The sequence below is a fragment of the Sinohyriopsis cumingii genome, chromosome 3, assembly GCF_028554795.1.
Source record: "Sinohyriopsis cumingii isolate HCF-2022 chromosome 3, ASM2855479v2, whole genome shotgun sequence".
NCBI classification, from domain to species: Eukaryota; Metazoa; Mollusca; class Bivalvia; order Unionida; family Unionidae; genus Sinohyriopsis; species Sinohyriopsis cumingii.
In genome coordinates, this window is record NC_142963.1 from 114,120,096 (window position 1) to 114,140,490 (window position 20,395).

The following is a 20,395-nucleotide window of genomic DNA, read 5'->3' on the forward strand; positions in this document are numbered from 1 at the left end:
GCATATGTATTCCATCGCATTTGACTCTGCACATTGTGATCAAAATCAAATATGGTCTGATATATTAGAGAGAGAGACAGACAGACAGAGGCGAGACAGAAAATTCAGCTCTTTGTTGATTTTTTGTTCTTTTTTGCCTTATTGCCCTCGTGTTGCTGAAGCTTTTGTCAACAGAGAAAACATTAATAAATAATAATAATAATAATAATAATAGTAATAATAAAGACTTTATTTAGAGAAGGTAACTCAATTAGTTACAGAACTAATCTACCTTGAGGCCTTCCATCTGTTATGTACAATATATACAGTATATACAACATGATGTGAAGAGTCTGGCTTGACACTAAATAATTAAGTAATTTTAAAATTCAAAGTATCAAGCCTGGAACACATTCACAGGCATCAGTGAAAACATAAACATATATATAAAACATAAAATATAATCCTGCATTGAAATATTCAAATGTAAATTATGAAAATACATACCATACTCCTTCAGGGTTTAAATATTCACAATAGTCATATTCATATAGTCTCCATTAGGTTTTGCACGCTAATTTTCTTTGCAAGTATAATGACCTCTCCATTTCCAACAATTAAGATTTTGTTTAAAGTGCATGTGCTATTCCTGTACTTAGGCATCAACTGTTATTGATCCTTGCTTATGCTAGATGTACTTTAAATTGCTGTCAGTTCTGTCCACAAGTTGAAAAATGTCATGGCTGAGAAATTTACAATAGCAACCACCTGGCATTGCCTTTAACTATATGGTAGCATATTCATAATACCTATGGGTAGCCTCATTTCCCTAATAGTAGCCTCGCAAATATGATCTGGTCTGCAGAATCCTGACCTCAAACAGGTGTTAAATAATCTTGGAATGACTGAATACAGCCTTAGCATGTTTAATTAGCATGTAAATGCCACTACAGAGCCATGTGATTCTTGTTGTTGTTGTTGTTCTAGGGTTTAACGCCATTTTTCAGCACAAGATAGGCCATATATGGTGGCCAGTATAACTGGTCGAGGAAGAACCCTGGAAAACCCAGGAAAGAACCACCGACTTACGAGAAGCTACTGGCAGGCTTTCCCACGTACCCACGCTAGCCGAGCCTTGGACTCGAACATACGCAGACAGAGGTGAGATGGCAGTGATCCGGAACGATGAGCACTTTAGACCACTCGGCCACTCGGGGCCCCTGTGATTCTTGTAATAATTCAAGTGGAAATAAAAATTAGAAGGAATTGCTTCACTAGTGGTATTAATTGATAATGGAATATGGTACTGCACATATACACAAGTAAAATCAGTCATCACGTAAGTGAACAATATAGATTTCCAATTGTGAAGACATCACTGTTTGTCTGTCTGTCTGTCTCTCTCATTGGGGCATATAGATTATTTGATCATTAGGTGCAAGAAGAAAATTGTGATGGAAATTACGTCTGTGGTTATTCATCTTTTGACTTGTAAATTCTAAAACACATATATGTAATTAAATTTAAATAATGTACATTACTGGTGCATGCTGTTTTAGCACAATTACATCTGATTTATGTTAATTTTTAATACTGACAATCATAAATTGTTTAAAATACTCACTGTGGGATCCTGTATTTGTTCATATATGATCTCTTCCCCAAAATGAAATATTTATTGCACATTATTTTTCATGCTCTTGGAGAATTATTTTCCATATGAAAAATATGATAAAGCATACTGGATGACAAAATCCATATATAAGTTGATTCGGAGTACAAGACAAAAAGTATCATCTTATAAGCCGACAAATATGCTTATGGTTGCTACTGACGACGGCATAAAACGCAAATCAGATGTCCAATCTTTTGAGACCACAGATATATGGCCGTCAAGTTAAGTGAAGATGGGGTATCTTGCAAAGATGTTTGGTTTTTTGTTTAAGTTTTCATTTCCCTCTAAATAGCTTCATCCCCTGGGTAGCCTCGGCAAGATCCAGCTGACCAAAATCTAGGCCAATTTAAGTGCATGTACATGTAGCATACACAGCTATATCCTTGTGCTACGTGACAGTTGTAGTGATTTAAATTACAATTGGATATATACGAGGACTACTATTTTTTAAAAATATAAATACATGCTGTGTTTTCTAATTGGATACGGTCATACATGAAGTGTATAACAAGTAATCTATACTCAAATTCATGGATTTATTATATACAAGTACAGTACTTAATGGATTATGGATTGTACTACACAAATGTAAGTTGTCAATATAAAAGTGTTTTCAGACTAGTTTGTCTTTTTTATTTAATCAAAGGTGCATATTTTTGTGCCCACTTTCATTACCACCCCAAGCCTGCCATAATTTAAAAAATAAATAATTTTCTTCAGCTAACTTGACTTGGTTGGTTATAACACGGTTCAGTCTATAACATGGTCGAGTTCTATGGATCCCAACTACTGTGTTATAGCAGGGTCACACTGTATGCATGTATGACTGCCTGACTTTTCTTTATTCCCTTCAAAGTAGGATTAAAAATATAGCTTCTTGTCTGAGGACTAGCAAGTTCAGCCAATCAAATGCAAAATTACCTTATTAATATGTATGAATCGTACTCATATGAAATATATAGCAAATTCATGTTTCTTTCCATTGTAAATAATATTTTCACATATTTATTGTTTCTAACTAAAATGTTTTTTGTATTCTTATGAAAATTATGTGACTTGCATAAGTACATGTACAAATATGTATAAATTACAATAACTTACTAAATTCATTGTACGACTTGGAAATGTCATATCCACACTTGTGGCAGGCATATTTGACAAGTCTAAAGAGATGGTTAAAGATGATAAAAGGTGGGCACAAGAAAGGTCGGTCATAGTACTCGTACACCAGAGAGAAGCGGTAGAATCTCCAGACATTTTCTGACTGCTCCTGAACTTGCTGAAATGTGTAGCTGAAATTATATATATATATATATATATATATATATATATATATATATATATATATATATATATATATATATATAAAAACATGTAAAATTGTACAAGACAAATATGTCCGGAAAAAAAGGGAGTCAGTCTGATCTGAAAATGGATATCACTACAATTAAATTCTAAACACATTGTTTATATTCCAAAAACAAAAATGGGAGTCAGTTGGATCTGAAAATGGATTTCACTACAGCTAATTTCTAAAAACATTGTTTATATTCCAAAATGCATGGCCACTATTAGATTTTATTTTGATGCAATCCACTTTGTGACAGTACTTAAAATTTTTTATAACTTCTGTGTTATGTCTTGTAGTGAATGATGTCATAGGGGCTGCAGCAGATACAAACCTGACTGCCCCACCCCCACAAAGCACCTTAACTCACACTTCATTGCTTGTATTGGGTCCTGTAGACAATGTTGAGATCACATTTCCAGCATAGACAGAAATTTCTTTATAAAATTCTAAATCCTCATGAATGAAAGCAAGTTCTTGACAATGAAAGCAGGGGCCATCATTAGTGATACTGACCCATCTTGTTGGAATTGCATGTAGTTTGGGTCTGCTGATAGAGCATGTATTTCACTGATTCAGCCTGTCTGCTAATGCATTGAGGAAGCAAGTTCAATATGAGAGGTGAACCAATAAGGCTCTTGTGAGAAATATAAATGGTGTCTTGTTCAGTCTGGTTTGTACCCATGACAGATTCCACTTAGGACACACAGACATCTTTTGATGTACCGGTATGTAACCAAAATTGGACAGAACACTGGATATGTCTTGGTTTTGTCCGATTGATATCCTCTCCATCACGCTGATGCAGGGTGTCAGTTATTGTGACTGGTGCTAACTGCTTCTCGTCAAAGAGCCACAAGAGAAAGTTAGCTATTTGAAGCACTGATGCCTGGTATAATGTGTTCATTGGCATGGTACTATGTGAAGCATTTCCATTTCCCTTCGAATGCTTTTACAGAAGAAGGCAAACTTGTTTGAGCAATTTCTCCACCACTAGTTTGAGAACTGCTTCTTCCTGAGGGCTTGTTTAAAATGATCCTGATGTGCAGATTCAGCAACTCTGGGTTTGGGCAAAACAGCTGCCACTGTGGTTGCTTGAGCAGATGAGGGAATATCAATTGATATTCCTGGTAATATTGTTGCAAGATTGACGAGGTCATTGATCCACAATTTTTCCCTTTTAAGTGGAGTAATCAGGCAACACTCTGCTTCTCTTGCTTTCTGCATCACCTTCAGAACAAAGGTGTTGTAGGGTAAGCATATATGTCCAGATCTTTCCAGTGTACAGAAAGATCATTTACTGTCCAGGCCTTTGGATTTGAGACTAGTTGCGAGTCATGATTCTACCTTGTTGCAAATAGGTCCACCATTGGTTGGTCCTGTCAGGCACATATGTGAGTGAAAAATGCGAAAAGAGACCAATCTGTTGGTATTCGATGATTTTCCCAGGACAGCTAGCCTGCCAATACATTTAGTCAGCCTGGAATATGATTAACTTTGATGTGGATTTGTTCTTGAAGACACCACCTGAGAAAAGTATGACCTGGAACGCAATGGTCTGGTGACTTGCTTCCACCTTGCCATTTGAGATAAGTCACCACAGTGAAGATGTCATACAAAATAAGAATTAAATACTCATGTAGGTGCTCCTGACACCAATGAAAAGCTTTCAAAATGGTTTTCATGTTGAGAATGTTGACATGTAAATGACAACCCTGAGAAGGCAACACTCCATTGGCTTCCTGAAATGATAAAATGCGGTGTGCCCTGCAGACCTCTGTGCTTGCATCCACAGAGATTGCGATTTCTGGAGGTTGTACTACAGAGGTATACCTGTTGTGAGCCAAGTGCGGTTGCCCTATTTTCTGAGATGGAACCTCATATTTGTGCAGATTATGAGAAGTTAGAACAATGGGCAATGTTTTCACCTCCATTTGGAGAAGAAAATCATTTGTAATGGGCGTATGAAAGGCGAAGTATGATTAAAAGATCTGATGCCAAATTGAGCAAAACCAGCTGGTGAATAAATTCTCTGGCAGGCAGATCATCCTATATAAGCAATGGGACCACCATTGCACTCATTTCGATGCTTGTTCCTGAGGGAGACATACTCTATTTACTTTAGTGTTGAAATCCACCCCAAATGAACACAATGTTGACATAGTAGGAGGTCAGATGAGTCCTTGTGATGAGAAGGAAACCAAGGTAGAGAAGGAGAGTAACAAAGGATATCATGTCTTGCTCCAGCATATGACTTAGCTGATGTTTTTGTAAAATGTACTACAGGTTGTTTATATTGCTACCATGGAGGTGGTCCAGACATGGCCCATTCTCCTGGTCCATCCATCAAAATGAAAACACAGAGACTGATGTTGAGTCAACTGGGAGTGCTTTGAAATGGGAAACAATGTTTTTGTAGGTTAATCACATGAATTTCCTGGAAGCCATGTGAATGAGTGTGCGTGCGTGATTTGGATTTTTAGTGTAGCCTTAAAAGGTTTTCAGTCATATCGTACAGTGTCTGCAGTGTGGCAGTTTATAGTGATATGTAACACTGGGGATTCATGCCACAGACATGTAGCATGATGTCCCACCTAGTCACATTATCTTGACACCAGGGTGACCAGTCCTAACACTAACCTCTTAATGCTAAGCACATAGAGAGGCAGAGGTCAGTACCAGTTTTATCAGTCTTTGGTATGACACAGCTGGGGTTCAAATCTGTGACCTCCTCGATCTGCGGTGGACACTGAAACTACTAGGCCACCAGAGGTCCCATGTGAATAAAGATGTGAAGATATGCATCTCGCAAACTCACACTGACTGTGTAGTTTCCCTCTGAAATTAAATTTAGAATCTGTTGTGGTATTTCCACCATGAATCAAGGGGTGCAAATGAACTGACTGAGTGTCATTAGGCTGATGACAGGCAAAGAGTACTGCGTTTGTAGATACGGGAACCCTGAGCAAAGGAGAAGCTGCACAGAAAGTGATACTGACTCCCTTGAAAACCACTTGTCAGGTCCAAAGGTCATCATGGATTTCAAAACAAAGAATTGGAGCACATTCCAAGCGAGATCTATGACAAGAACAGCATGAAGATGATGTCTTGTTTTTTTAGATATGGAGCCCCTTGTGGAAAGAACAGCTGGTGAAAAAGATCACTCACTCCGTCTTTTATCCACTTTTCTTTGGGAAAACTTGATAGATGCAGATTCAGTAAGATTGCTTCTGAGTAGTTTGTATCCTATGGGCATCCCTGCAATCATTTTGTTGATTGCTTGGAAAATTCCTTCACAGTAACAGAGTCTGTGCTGGAGTGAAATTGGTCTGCTTGGTGGCTTGTGGATTGTCATCAACCTGACCATTAAAGAGATCAGATAGTAGATGTTGTGAAGATAGCTGGCCTTATGATGGTCTAATAAAAGGTGGCAGTAGAAAGACTGTGTCGTGTTCTGCTAGTTGTAAGTTTGTAGCTGCTCTTAAGACATTGGCCAGAGTATGCTGGTCAGTTCTGTTTAAGATGCAGTCCATTCTGGAAACAGACTCCCAAGCATGTCCTGTGAAATTTGGCTTGGGAAAAGATACACTATGTTCTGCCTTTGCAAGATCGCCAAGGATACTCCAACTAGACCCTAACAACTGCTGTATGTCATTAAAGACTTCTAATACATGTATACAGGATGGTTTTGCCATCCCCAAATATGTGATATTTCTGTCAAGTGCTGGGAATCCAAATGGAAAACTGGTGTGTGGGACTTACAGAACTGCCAACTAAAGTCTGAGGGAAGGTGTCTTTGTGCAAAAAAGAGTTGGCTGATTTGTGGTCCAGCAACTCTGCCAGACTGTGTTAGTAATTTGAAAGTATATTCTTCCTTTTTCGTCAATAATCAACTGATGCCAATGCACTGATTATGTACTGGAGAATTTCACAGTACTGGCAAGACGTTTTGGCAGTTTCTAAATGAGGGCAGATTTATATGCCAACAGGTGAATTTAAATGTAGAATTTTTGGAGGGTAAAACTAATTTTAATTATGCAATACTTAACCATGGCTATTGTTTAGTTTTCTTATTTGTGCTGAAAACAAACATACTGTCCATTTCATGAGCATACAACCTCCCTTAGAGTGAAGATTTGTCAGTATGATGCAATTCCTCATGCAGCTCGCTTGTCCCTGCTATGTTAAGTGCAAAACAAGCACAGCTAGCTCATCTTCTTCATGGACATTAATGTGATCAGACATGTGCCAAACACCAGAGAAAATATGCCCATTGCAGTGTTTTTTAATCGCAATTGCAACCTAGCCTCTACAATAATTATATCTAATGGTGTTACATTATCCGTTTGTTGTTTTTCCAAATATTTACATGGTAACCTTTTTCCTCCAGTTTCAGTTCCTCCAGGGACATTGGGTTACTTCATGTACACTTGCAGCAGCTGGATACACTTACTATCAAAATCATTTTTTATCTTACTGGTAAGTCATTTATGCAAGGAATAACAACAGAGTGCTCACTAGATGCTGCGTGTTCTTCAGTTTAAATTGACATCACAGGAACCACGTCGTATATGGTATCTATATAGGATATTTAATTCAACGTGTTGAATTGTGCTCACCTTGTTACTGTATGTATGTATGTATGTATGTATGCTTCATTATCTCAATAAAAATTCTATAAAATACAGAACTCTCTTTCTTACACGGAAAAAGACTGGTAAAGGACTATATTGAATAAGGGCCATTTTCTGCCCCCTCTCCAAATGTCCTTATATTATGTATAATGTACATATGAGGTGGTTAACAGTTATTTCTGACATCAGTTTTGTGTTCACGTGTCCATTGCCATTTTTACAGGGTGTCAAAACACTATCAGAAAATGCATGAAAAGCAATCATCTTGTCCATTTACTTCTCATCGATACTGCTCTTCCATGAGCTATTCACTCACTTTCAAATTTGCAATATGCATTTTTATTATTTTAGAGGTTATAAAGCTGTGTATATATATATATATATATATATATATATATATATATATATATATATATATATATATACATATATATAAAGCTTAGTTTCTAAAACTATTCCAAAATGGTCCATCGTAAACAAAAATAGAATATCGAACTTATATGTCAACTGAAAACTTTCTAAAATACGTTGACAAAAAGGTACTTAACAGAAATGACAAGTGTTCTTTATGTATTTATGTACTTTTATCCTTATATTTTCATGCTATAAAACACATACAATACTGTGTTTCTATTTTCAGAAGAAAAAAATCAATAAACTGTCAAAAATAGAATATCGAACTTATACGTCAACTGAAAACTTTCTAAAATACGTTGACAAAAAGGTACTTAACGGAAATGACAAGTGTTCTTTATGTATTTATGTACTTTTATCCTTATATTTTCATGCTATAAAACACATACAATACTGTGTTTCTATTTTCAGAAGAAAAAAATCAATAAATTGTCAAAAATAGAATATCGAACTTATACGTCAACTGAAAACTTTCTAAAATACGTTGACAAAAAGGTACTTAATGGAAATGACAAGTGTTCTTTATGTATTTATGTACTTTTATCCTTATATTTTCATGCTATAAAACACATACAATACTATGTTTCTATTTTTAGAAGAAAAAAAATCAATAAATTGTCTCCCACACCCATTGAGGTAGTCTATAGTCAAACTGTATTCTAGTTATAAACTTTATATTCATCCAAAAAGATATAATATGGATATAAATAAGAAAAACTATTGGTTCAGCACTTTTAATGAACTTCTGAAAACTGAAATATGTTTTAGAAGTAATGGTATTGGAGAGTACAAGCAAGAAACAGACTATACGTTTTGTACTCTTTAGACCTTTTGCGTCTATTTTTAAACCAGTGCGGAAATGCTGCATTACACTAACTGCATGCTGTTGTCTGTGAAATGAGAGGATGCACACGTTTATAAAGAACATATACCTATAACGAACAAATGGAAACAATCATTTTATTATTTATTTTACAAATGCTATTTATCAGCACTTAGAGTTGGCAAAGATGGTGATTTACAGCGTGCAAGATTCGGGGATTCATAGAATGAATGCAGCTTTAAAGAATTTTTAGGAACAAGTTTGCACATAAACTTCGATGAAAAACGAGTCAAAGTAAGTATTTTTCTACCTTTTCATTGTTTAAAATAACTATATATGACTATAATCTCTCTCTCTCCTCCTCCTATGCACATGTATGCCTATATTCAATTCTTTGCAGGATCAAAACTGGGGCCCTCGGTGGGGGCAATGAAGAAATTCAAAAACGTATAGAAACATTTTGACGAATAAAATAATGTTATATGAATATGTGCTCATATATACCATTAAAGGAAAGCTAGTCACATTATCGCATTGACTTTTATAAGTTTATAATGGTTTCAAAGACAATTTTTGTGCCTAAATATTGTAAGTACTATAATACATGTACGCCGACATGTTTTTCTATATTCCTACTCAAAAAATTTGCGAATATCTTGCTGTAAGGCTTTCTATATAACTGGAGGTTCAGGGACATGTTAAAAAGAAATATATGCAAACAAGAGACGATGAAACATTCGATAAAAGAAATGCACTCACTAAACACACATTACCAAACGGTAGCAGTTAACCAAAAACTAATAGAAAATCCTATCTAACTTTACGTTGCTGCAGAAAGCCCAAGTTAGATGGGCCGGACACATCTTTCCATTGCCATGGTTACAGGTTGTCAAAACACTTTATAAAAAGACATGAAAAGTAGTCATTTTTTCCATTAACTTCTCATAAATACTGCTTTCTCAACAACTGTTCACTCAGTTTTAAATATTGCAATATGCATTTATATTATTTTTGGGTTACAAAGCTCTTATTTCTAAAACTATTCCATATGGATTTATCTTAGCCAAAATCATATATATATATATATATATATATATATATATATATATATATATATATATATATATATATATATATTAGTCCACTGAATACTACACCTGAATTACATTGACAAAAAAGGTACTTAACCATAAAATAATAAAAGATGTTCCAACATGAAATATTGATTAAAATTATTGAACGCTGTTCATGTTATTGATTTATTTGAATTATTGTTTGATATTATTGAATGTTATGAATATATTTAGGCATTAACAGGGACCAATATGTTCACTTCTTCACCGAATATATTGGTTTGTTACCTTCACTGGAAATGACAAGTGTTCTTTATGTATTTTTATCTTTATACTTTCATGGCAATATAACACACACACACGTTTCAGTGCGAATGCCAAGCAATATTTAATATCCCTTACACCAACACTTTTCTAATTTTTGCATACTTTTGTAAAACATGAATGGTAATGGGTAAATGGGACACCCCCACCCCACCCCAAAAATGCATCTTACTATGTTTTACCTGTGAAATCTATAATGGCGAGAACACACTTTATTAATATGCCAATGAAGCACAATGGTAAATTTCAAATGAAATGCACTAAATAAATACTTTGTACCAGTAACGTTAGTTGTTAAACACAATTAATCGCAAATCCTGATGCTTGTAACAGGCACATCAATCCAACTACTTTGAATGCAATGACAGATGCTTTGAATGCAATGACAGATGCCAACCTTCCTGTTAGGCACATTATGTCTTTGTCTGACCACTCCAATGAACTATCATTGAAACCATACACAAAGCCCAGCACTCAACATAAACAACAAGTGAGTAACATTCTTTCCAATGTATGTTCAAATGTAGCATTGTCTGCTCAAGACTCTTCAGCAATACTATATCATGCAACTGTAAATGTTCAAATGACCCCAACAAACTCAAGCAATACTACTCAAGAAAATGTTCAAATGACCCCTACAAACCCAAGGAGTACAAATCAAGTAAATGTTAGTACTGAATCTGCTCAAAATCCTTACAAGCACTGTCACATACAGTGAACTCTATGACAGGTTCCATTACACAATCCTCCTGTCATTTCAATAACTGCACCTTTCAGTTTAGTTCCAAGTAAAAAGAGTAAGTGCAAACAAGTTAAGGAAATACATGAGTTTCAAGTTAAGTGCCCCATCTATGATCAAGCAGGACAATTTATACCATGATAAACTCAGAACAAACAACGTTAAACTTTTATATATGCATATAACAAAGGAACCAGATGATTATTGATAAAGGTAGTGGTCGTGGTATAGCAATCACTACTCAGTTGATGCATCCTTAAGTTGACAAGTTAGTGATTTTCTCTTTGTCAACTCATCATTTTCCCATCTTTTGCAGCCCAGAGACCGTATGACACTTGACACGTGTGCACAACCCCCTACAACCCGAGGACCAACCTTGCAGGTACAGTACCATCCTTTGATGGAATCCGTGTAATCATTAGGCTTGTATTGGATCCACAGTAAATGTGTTTTCTTTCTGGAGTGGCGAGACTGGATTTTTGCACGTAACAGGCCTGGAAAATCCATGCATACCATAACATCATAAAGCCCCTCATCTGTGAGATGTTCATTTGTATAGCTTGGGGCCTGTTTGACTTGATAAATGCCCATAGCGATGTAACGCAGGTAATCAACTGAGAGCCTGGGGAAATCAGTCAGTTTATCAGTTGATGCATCCATCTTAAAGTAGATTTTGTGCTTATTCAGCAAGTTGTTCTCTTGAACCAGGATTTGAACACTGTTCGGTTTCAACCATCCTTTTTGTGGTCTCAGCAGTTGATGGATGCATGTTGGCCAGGGGTGGTCGAAATTTATTCATTAATGCACAGATAATTCTAAGGAAGTCACCTATATGAGGAACAAGTGTATTTGGCAGTACTTTGCCAAAAAACCTCCACTGTTTTACTCGTGCATTAACGCTCTCTACTACCCATCGTACTTTTGTGACCAGTCTTGAAGTGTTGGCATCTTCTGTTGAATTCTGCTTCTGTCCTTTATGTAGAAAAACTGGCATTTCAACTTTAAATCCATGTTCCTGTAGGAAATCGACAGAGTCGCGGAACCCCCTGTCTACAACAGAAACATCACCCTCCTGTAACCAATTTGTAATATCTTTAGCATCTGTTCTTACAATGATGCAAGCATAACTAAACACATATGTGTTTAGTTATGCTTGCATCATTGTTATAATGATCAGCTAAATATGGGCCTAGAACAGTTAAAATATAACCATTAGTTCCCACAACCATCATTGGCTTAACTAATGGTCGATTTTTATGTAAACTGTATGAACATCATTGGAAGTTATAGTCAGAGCTCTTTTGTATATATATATATGTATATATGTACCATCAAGGACAAGGACTGCCTTGTTGCTTCCATGATTAAATATCTCCCTTTTAGTTGGAGTAGTGTGTACAGATGAGAATACATCATGTGTGATGTGTTGAAACCCAGGTGTTGACCAACAAAGTAAACCATAAGGGACTCCCACACTGTTTTAATTATTCATTGCACTTGTGATGTTGTTAGATGGAAAAATGTGGATAAAATGGTGTTTGGAAGGCCTACCCGCAGCGTTGTTAGAAAAACACCCAGGTATGTCAGTGGAGATCTACCATGTATATTACGCAGTATATTCAAGAAAGAAGACACTTACAGGAATTGATCTCTTTTCAAGCCAGTAAGATGGAAATAGTCATCATCAGACAAGGAAGAAGGAGCATCAAAGTTAAAATATGACTTTGTTTTAATTAGCTCACGCACATTTTGTAAAAGTGAGGTAATGTCTGTTCTTGAAAAGTCTTCAAACTCTTTTGTTGCACTGATAGATTGTAAGGCTTCATTACTGAAGTATGAGTTTTCCAAATGAAATCTGCAACATCTACTATATGAATTTATAAATATACCACACTCTACAAAAGACTGGGTAATGGCACAGATTGGGACATTAACAAGATGATTTCGATGCCCATGTGGTATTTTACAGACAACACAACGTCTGTGTGATCTTGGTGTTGATGAAATTTGAAGTTGAATTGTTTGTGGGCTTTATAAGGCAGCACTTGAAGTAGTTGGCAGCTGAAAATCTGGATCATGTTGTGGACTGGGTGAACATGTGACTGACAGATTTCTGTAATATTTACTATGGCAACTAGAGCAAACAACATCATCTTGTGTTACAGCCCATTGCAATAATTCCTCTGTATGCTTTTCTAGGATGCCTGTAAGTACTTTTGTTCTAGCCGATGGTTTTACCCTTTTGTAGCACCAGGAACATTGATACGCTTTAGGCATTTCAGATTTTTGTAGAAATTAATTGATTTTAGACCATTTAATAAACTGTCACATATGACATAAAGTCTTATATAACACTCATTTATGGTTACTTTTCATTATTTTGCAACTATTCACTTAGGCAATCATATTTATTATATACTGGTACTCAAAGCCTGCAACTTCCACCCACACAGTTCTTGTAGTGATGTAGCCTGAAACAGATTGTATGTACAGCATATAAAAATAAAAAACTCAGCTTATTATGTATTAATTGTCATAATTCATGTTTTATATAATAGTTTTATTGCATAATCAGTTATGACGTATAACAGAGGCCAACATTTTGTACTTCTAAATCACTTTGGTCTGAATATATTTTATGCTATATATGTTTTATGGTCAATAAATACCCCCCTCATTGTTTATTTCCCGTACAAAAATGGTATGTCGGCTACATTTTGTTATTATTTTACTACTGCTGTTACTATTTATTATTACTAGTAGTAGTATTAGTGATATTACTTTTATTCAAGCAAGTTTTACTTTGAATAAAAGACTTTCACCTGTAAATTTTATGGCACTATAGTTTTTTTGTTTTATTATACCTGATTAGTAAGTTTAGAAGGTTTTGAGGTGCTCTTTTAATGAAATAAAGACATTATGTCATTACAATAAATATGCAGTAATTAGATAATTAGATTGAACTAATAGGTTTATGGTGTAGAAGTAATGCAAATATTATTTTCAGTTACAAAATCATAATTACTTGGCTTCCATTGGGACTGTGGACATTGTTCCCACAGTTTGGACAGTTTAAAATTTTAGCAATTGTTATTTTTTTTAGCAATTGTTAAAAACATCATTAGTGTAGTAAGCAAGTGAAATTTTTTTATGTCATTCTTTAAACGATAATTCTTGTTATGTACGAGTGTATCGGAAAGTGTGATAAAAATTGAGTAGGAAAAAATTGAATATAAATATACTTGTATGAAAGTTATACTATCTAAATATGGAAGAATAACCGCTTCACAACATGGGTTCCACTACCATTATTTTCTGATGCAGACATGATTGGCCACCCTTGTAATGTTCAATTTTAGATGAACAACATATTGATAAAAAATGTTACCTTGCTTGAAATAAAATTTAAATTGATTTTTCAATTGTGCATTATTTTTTTTTTTGTTGGTTTTGCTGAGTTGTTACTAACTTTATTTCAAAATAAATTCACAGCTGTTGATATTATGAATATTAATTCTTAAAAAGAAGTGTGGGGGATTCGAACTTGGTACAATAGGTTTCCGGAATAAATGCTCGACCGTTTGAGCTATTGAAACTTTCAAAGCATTATATGTATATCATGCAGATGACATTTTTTCCAAGCTGCTTTATATAACTGCAGACTATTAGTTGTTGTTTGCACATTTAATAATAGAATTTTAAAGAATATTGTTATTGTTACTATATGAAGCAAGACACAGTTAACAAAATTTAATGAAAAAGTAAGCAGGTTGTAAACGTTATTTCCATCAGAAAATTGACAGATTCATTTAGATGACATGTACGGAATTGCGCTGTAATAGTGAATTAAACATAACAAACGGTATCGTGATGGAACTGAAGAAAAACCCATGTTATTAATGTATAAAATAAATAATATATGTGTACTTACCCTATTATTTAAAGCATCCTTTTGCCAAAAATTGGCAACGTAAAAATACAATTTCGTTTAATGTTTAATCCACGTAGTCTTTGTTTATATATATAGTTCCAAATGCCCCTTCAGTGCCTCTTCAAAAAATCTTGTTCCCAATGCAATTTAGATAGAATGAAGAAAGAGAGAAAGAATGGAAACATTATTTTTAAAATATCTGAATAGTTATTATTCCTGGAATTTTCCTAATATAATAATGATAGAAATAATATAGCGCACTCTAGAAATGCTGATCTAATTGCTCACACATAGTGATACTTCGGCAGGTACGGTACAATAGGGAAAACAATGACAATGATATACAGACAGCAAATTCAAGAATTTTTTAATTTTTAGTGATTAGCGCAAACGTGAACACATGAGTTAATATGAAAACCTAACAATTTTAATAAAAATTAATAAATCAGTGTAAATACTTTGTCTGATCAAGCCTGCGCTTATATCTTATTTTTAGTTTCAAGTTGTTCAAATATAACATTTTCTCTTAAATTTCCCATACCAGACCATGTTCAAAGGTTGTGTTATGGTATGAAAAAGACATTTATGTGCATATTTAATGCAGAATAGGGTGATTTATACATCAAATAATACAACATGGCACAGAGTTGTGATATTTACAAGAATTTTTTTCCCCCATAAAAACGGGGGCAGAAAATGGCCCTTATTCCATATAGTCCTTTATGCTACGGTTTACTACATCTAGAGAGAACACTAGTGTGATGCGCACTTGACATTACCAATTACCATATTTACTGTATATACCTGCCTTGGGAATATCTCTCCTTGTACTGATGTTACCATATTTTAGCCTGCACTGTGCATGTCTCTCCTTGCACGAGACATTGCAATTTATCTATCTGCATTGTCACTGCCTCCATGAGACATCTCCAATTACATTACTCACCTGCACTGTGACTGTCTCCCTATGTAATGACACATTGCCATTTACCGTATTTACCAGTGTAAAAGATTCTACTAAATTGCCAAAGCATTAACTTAGGACTGACATTGTGTAATCTGATGTCTGCTTGAAGTCATAGACATACTGGACAGCAAAGATGGTATTTGATGTGATGGCATACAGTAAAGACTCTGTTTTAATGGTACTTGATGTGCTGGGATACAGTAAAGACTCTGTTTTGATGGTACTTGATGTGATGGCATAGAGTAAAGACTCTCTTTTGATGGTACTTGATGTGATGGCATAGAGTAAAGGCTTGTTTTGATGGTAACTGACGTGATGGCATACAGTAAGGACTCTGTTTTGACGGTTGTTGTTGTTGTTGTAGGGTTTAATGCCATTTTTCAGTACACGATAGGCTATACATGGCAGCCACTATTAATGGTGGAGGAAGAACCTGGGAAAACCCCAGAAAGAACCACCGACCCACGAGAAGCTAGTGGCAAGCTTTCTCACATACCCACATTGGCTGAATCCGAGACTCAAACCCAAACAGACAGAGGTGAGATGGCAGTGATCCGTAACGGAGCGCGCTTTAGACCACTCGGCCACTCGGGGCCCTGTTTTGATGGTACTTGATGTGATGGCATACAGTAAAGACTCTGTTTTGATGGTACTTGATGTGATGGCATACAGTAAGACTCTGTTTTGATGGTACTCGATGTGATGGCTGATATGCTAAGTCTATGCTGATCATCAGTGGTAAATATGGTAACTTATTCATCTGACAGATTGAACATTTTAAAATCATTTCTATATCCTTCGTTATAATGTACAAGTATTCCTTATCTAAACAATCAGAAGGAACAGCAGACAAATATTTCGAAGTACAGAATAAATGGCTACCACTAAAGTCATCCAAGAATTCATATTATTGACAAAGATGGAATTCAATCCAAACATAATAATAATTTTCTCCATTATTCTTCAGTCTTTTCTAATACTGCAGCCCTTACCTGAACATGGCAATCAGGAGGTTGATGAGAAGAATGTTTGTCAGTACCACGTAGATTGCTCCTAATATGGGTACCAGGACAGTATCAGCAGGACAGCGCCCATGCCCACCTGCTGCTCGCCATATTGTTTCATTTTTGACACAGTCATCCACACTTTTACCTGTAAAAGAGCACAATATCAGAGTGAGGATAACTTACTATCATTCTGTCTGTCCATCTGTTGTAACATTTTATTTGAAATCAGTGCATGGAAAAGACTTTGAATTTTTTTTAATTATCATTTACCAGACTGAATAGGCAAGCTTTATAATCTGAGGATACTATAGTGAAAACAAATTCAAAGAAGCCCTGAATGCCAAATCGGAGTCTGACATGCAGCAGAGTATGAACCATTTCTCTTCAGCTTCTGGCAAACTTTGATCTCACAAAAGTATGAAGAAAACAGGTGATGTGCCAAGATAAAACAGGAAAGCCTTATGTAGAACTTAATGTCACAGTGAATGATCAAGCACTCCAGGCATTTGACTAGTTCATATACCTCAGCAGTACATTTTCACCTACAGTCTACATTGATGATAAAACCATACACCTCAGCAGCACATTTTCACCACAGTCTACATTGATGATAAAACCAATGTCAGGATTGCCAAAACAAATTCCAGCCTTCAGAAGACTACATACAAATGTGTGCAAATAAAGTGGCATGTGTTGCCAACCCTGCTATATCCATGCAAAACCTAATTGTATACAGATGTCACATGTGAAAGAGCATGCCATTTTCACATGGACTGCCTGAAGAAACTGATGAGGGTAAGATTAAGATGGCAGGACAAGGTCCCAGACAACAAAGGTTCTCACACGGGCAAGCATTACAAGCATCCACATTCTGCTGATAAACTCACAGCTGAGATGGGCAAAGTTTTGGGAAGATCATGCATAGGATCATTCCATGTCTCATCCATCTACAGACCTTGGGTCAAGGTGAACTGCAGAGAAAGCACAGAAGCACACGTAGCATAAATCTTGGAACTGCAGCATGTCCCCTGTTGATCAAGCAACTCCAAGCAGCATCTTCTGTTCAGTGTGCCAAAGACAGTTCAGAGCAAAAACTGGCATGATCAGCCGCTCACATACTCACATACTTGCAGAAACCAAACCACTTAGTGATGTCATGGTCATCTTCAAACTAGAAGGCCAAATAGAAACAACAGTTCATTTTTATACAATCACCATCTGAAAGAGAAGTTTTATTTCACTCTCACCACTGAGATCAGATGGGTGACATGCAAATGGATTCAATGTAAAAACATTACCAATACAGTAACATTTTAGTGTGTGTGTGTGTGTGTGTGTGTGAAAACCATAAAGGTATTGTTACAAGCCAGGGGTCTTTACTTAACTGAGTGGCGTCAAACCCTGGCATGATTCCCACTAGAAGTCACAAGTTTATCCAAAATTTCCAAAGACTTCCATACAACTTCAGTTGTAAATTAGAAAGCCCAACGTGTCCATTCTACACATAAATTTTACTCTAATCAATGCAAGACCACAGATCTCACAACCTGCCAAATATCTATCAACTGCACATCTGCATGGTTTCTCTTCCATGGACACTCCTTTAGTTTTTACCTGAATTCACTACTAGTGAGCCATGGCATCATGGAAACCACTAACACTTCACTCCATGAAATTTGCTCCTAGTAATTAGCTAATTATATCAGGCTAAGGAATATTTCCATTGTCCCGAATTCCAATAATCAGACAAGTGATCAAAAGAATCTAAGAATTCCTTAAAACAGGGCACAATAACTAAATGCACATGCTCCAAATTTATTACATTACCCCAATCTTTTAAAAGATCACTCAAACTCGAGTGACACAAACATCACACTTCTGTGGTCTAATCAAAATTGACAACTTTCCCCCAAATCAACCACCAACTCCGATTAATGATTCCCAAACATGATTAAGACAAAACTCTGAATCAATGGACTTGTTCCTTTAATTCCAAAGAGTTCTATAGGAACATGTGTGCATGTTATACAAAGTATACATTTCCTATCACAGTATGAAGAAGAAAAAAAACAATAAATGCAATGTTTCAGAATCTTGTTACGAAAAAAGTTTAACCCTGAAATTATGTGTGCCAATAAATGCTCAAACAAGATTTTTCAACCAACCTAAACTTCTTAAGATGATCTGGTTAAAAAATTCCATCATTTAAAGACATTTACAAAAGGGTCGATTTAAATTTTGACAAAAGACCTTTAAAAATTATATATTGTTGTATGAACAAAGACTGAAATTTCTGTAAAATCAACTTGTCTTCTTGTAGTTCAATAAATCAGTCCCCAAACCTGTATTGATACATGGGCTCTTATTGGTTCTTAAGATATAATAAAAGGGCTGACAATTTCCCATTTCTCCTGCGTTCCAGTTAAGATCCGAAACCAATGCTTCAAGCTACATGTCACTGTGTAATAGTTTCCACCAAAGTTCAGCTCAGAGATTCTAAATTTTTATAATTCTGGTTTCCGTTAAATATTCCAACCCCATTTTTCACATTTGGACATTTTGGATGAAGTGTGGGTTCATAGCAATTACATATAAAAAAATTGGAATCTGCCACCACCGAAAGATAGCTTACCAGCGGGCCTAGCAAATTTAAACTAGGTTATATCGACTTATGAAATTGATAGGAAAATTATTATTTTCTCAAAAATGGCAAGGATCATAATCGTTATGTCTTTAATCTGCTGAAAGATTAGACAAAACTCAGCATAGATGAAACCTGACCCAGCACTCGACATTTGCATTAATAGTCACATTACTTCACAAATCTCAAACAACGACATCGGAAGTCCAATAGTCACGTGACATCAACAACAAATTCTGTTTTAATGTTATTGTACAAAATTTCAATTATATTAAATGAAAATCTGATACCTTTTGTAAAATCCAGACAGAACATATTTCTCACCATATTTATTTAGAGAATAACGACAAGAAACATGGCCAGTCTGATTCATCAAGCAGAGTAGTCTTGTTGCCCGCTTTGTATGCTACAGAGCACATGTTAATGTGGTAGTCATGTGATACAACAAAACTCCAAAGTTGTTGTCGGAATAAATATAGAGAATTTTGTGCTCTTTCATTTTTGTATGTTTATTACAACCAGTATACTACAGTAAAACCTGTTATGAGAGACCGCCCCTTCTGCCAACCAAAAGCGGTCTCTCAAGACAGGTGGTCTCTCATAAGAGGTGTGTGAAAATGGACTGGTTTTCAGGGTCAATAGTTAGCATTGTTGAAAAATAAATAATACCCATACTCACTGTACATGTATCATATCCTTTATTCATGAATCTTGTTAAATAATGCATGCATTCCTCTCAAAATATCTTTATATAATAAAGATATACATCTATCAAACAACGAGAATAAAATTTATATTTCAACATCACATTAATATGTACAAAAAATGAACAGTTAGATA

The 20,395-nt window shown here is 35.4% G+C and overlaps 1 protein-coding gene and 1 pseudogene across 1 annotated transcript in view; both read right to left on the bottom strand.

The window, feature by feature from the left end:
- Positions 1-20,395, bottom strand: part of LOC149803618 (transient receptor potential cation channel subfamily M member-like 2) — a 185,715-nt gene that overhangs the window by 32,779 nt on the left and 132,541 nt on the right. Inside the window, exons 21-22 of the mRNA XM_089953967.1 lie at positions 16,900-17,059; positions 2,756-2,946 (exon numbers count right to left, since the gene is read on the bottom strand). Of these exons, the coding sequence (XP_089810093.1) occupies positions 2,756-2,946; positions 16,900-17,059 (351 nt within the window). The remainder of the gene's footprint in view (positions 1-2,755; positions 2,947-16,899; positions 17,060-20,395) is intronic.
- On the bottom strand, positions 11,247-12,085 carry LOC149803619 (uncharacterized; annotated as a pseudogene).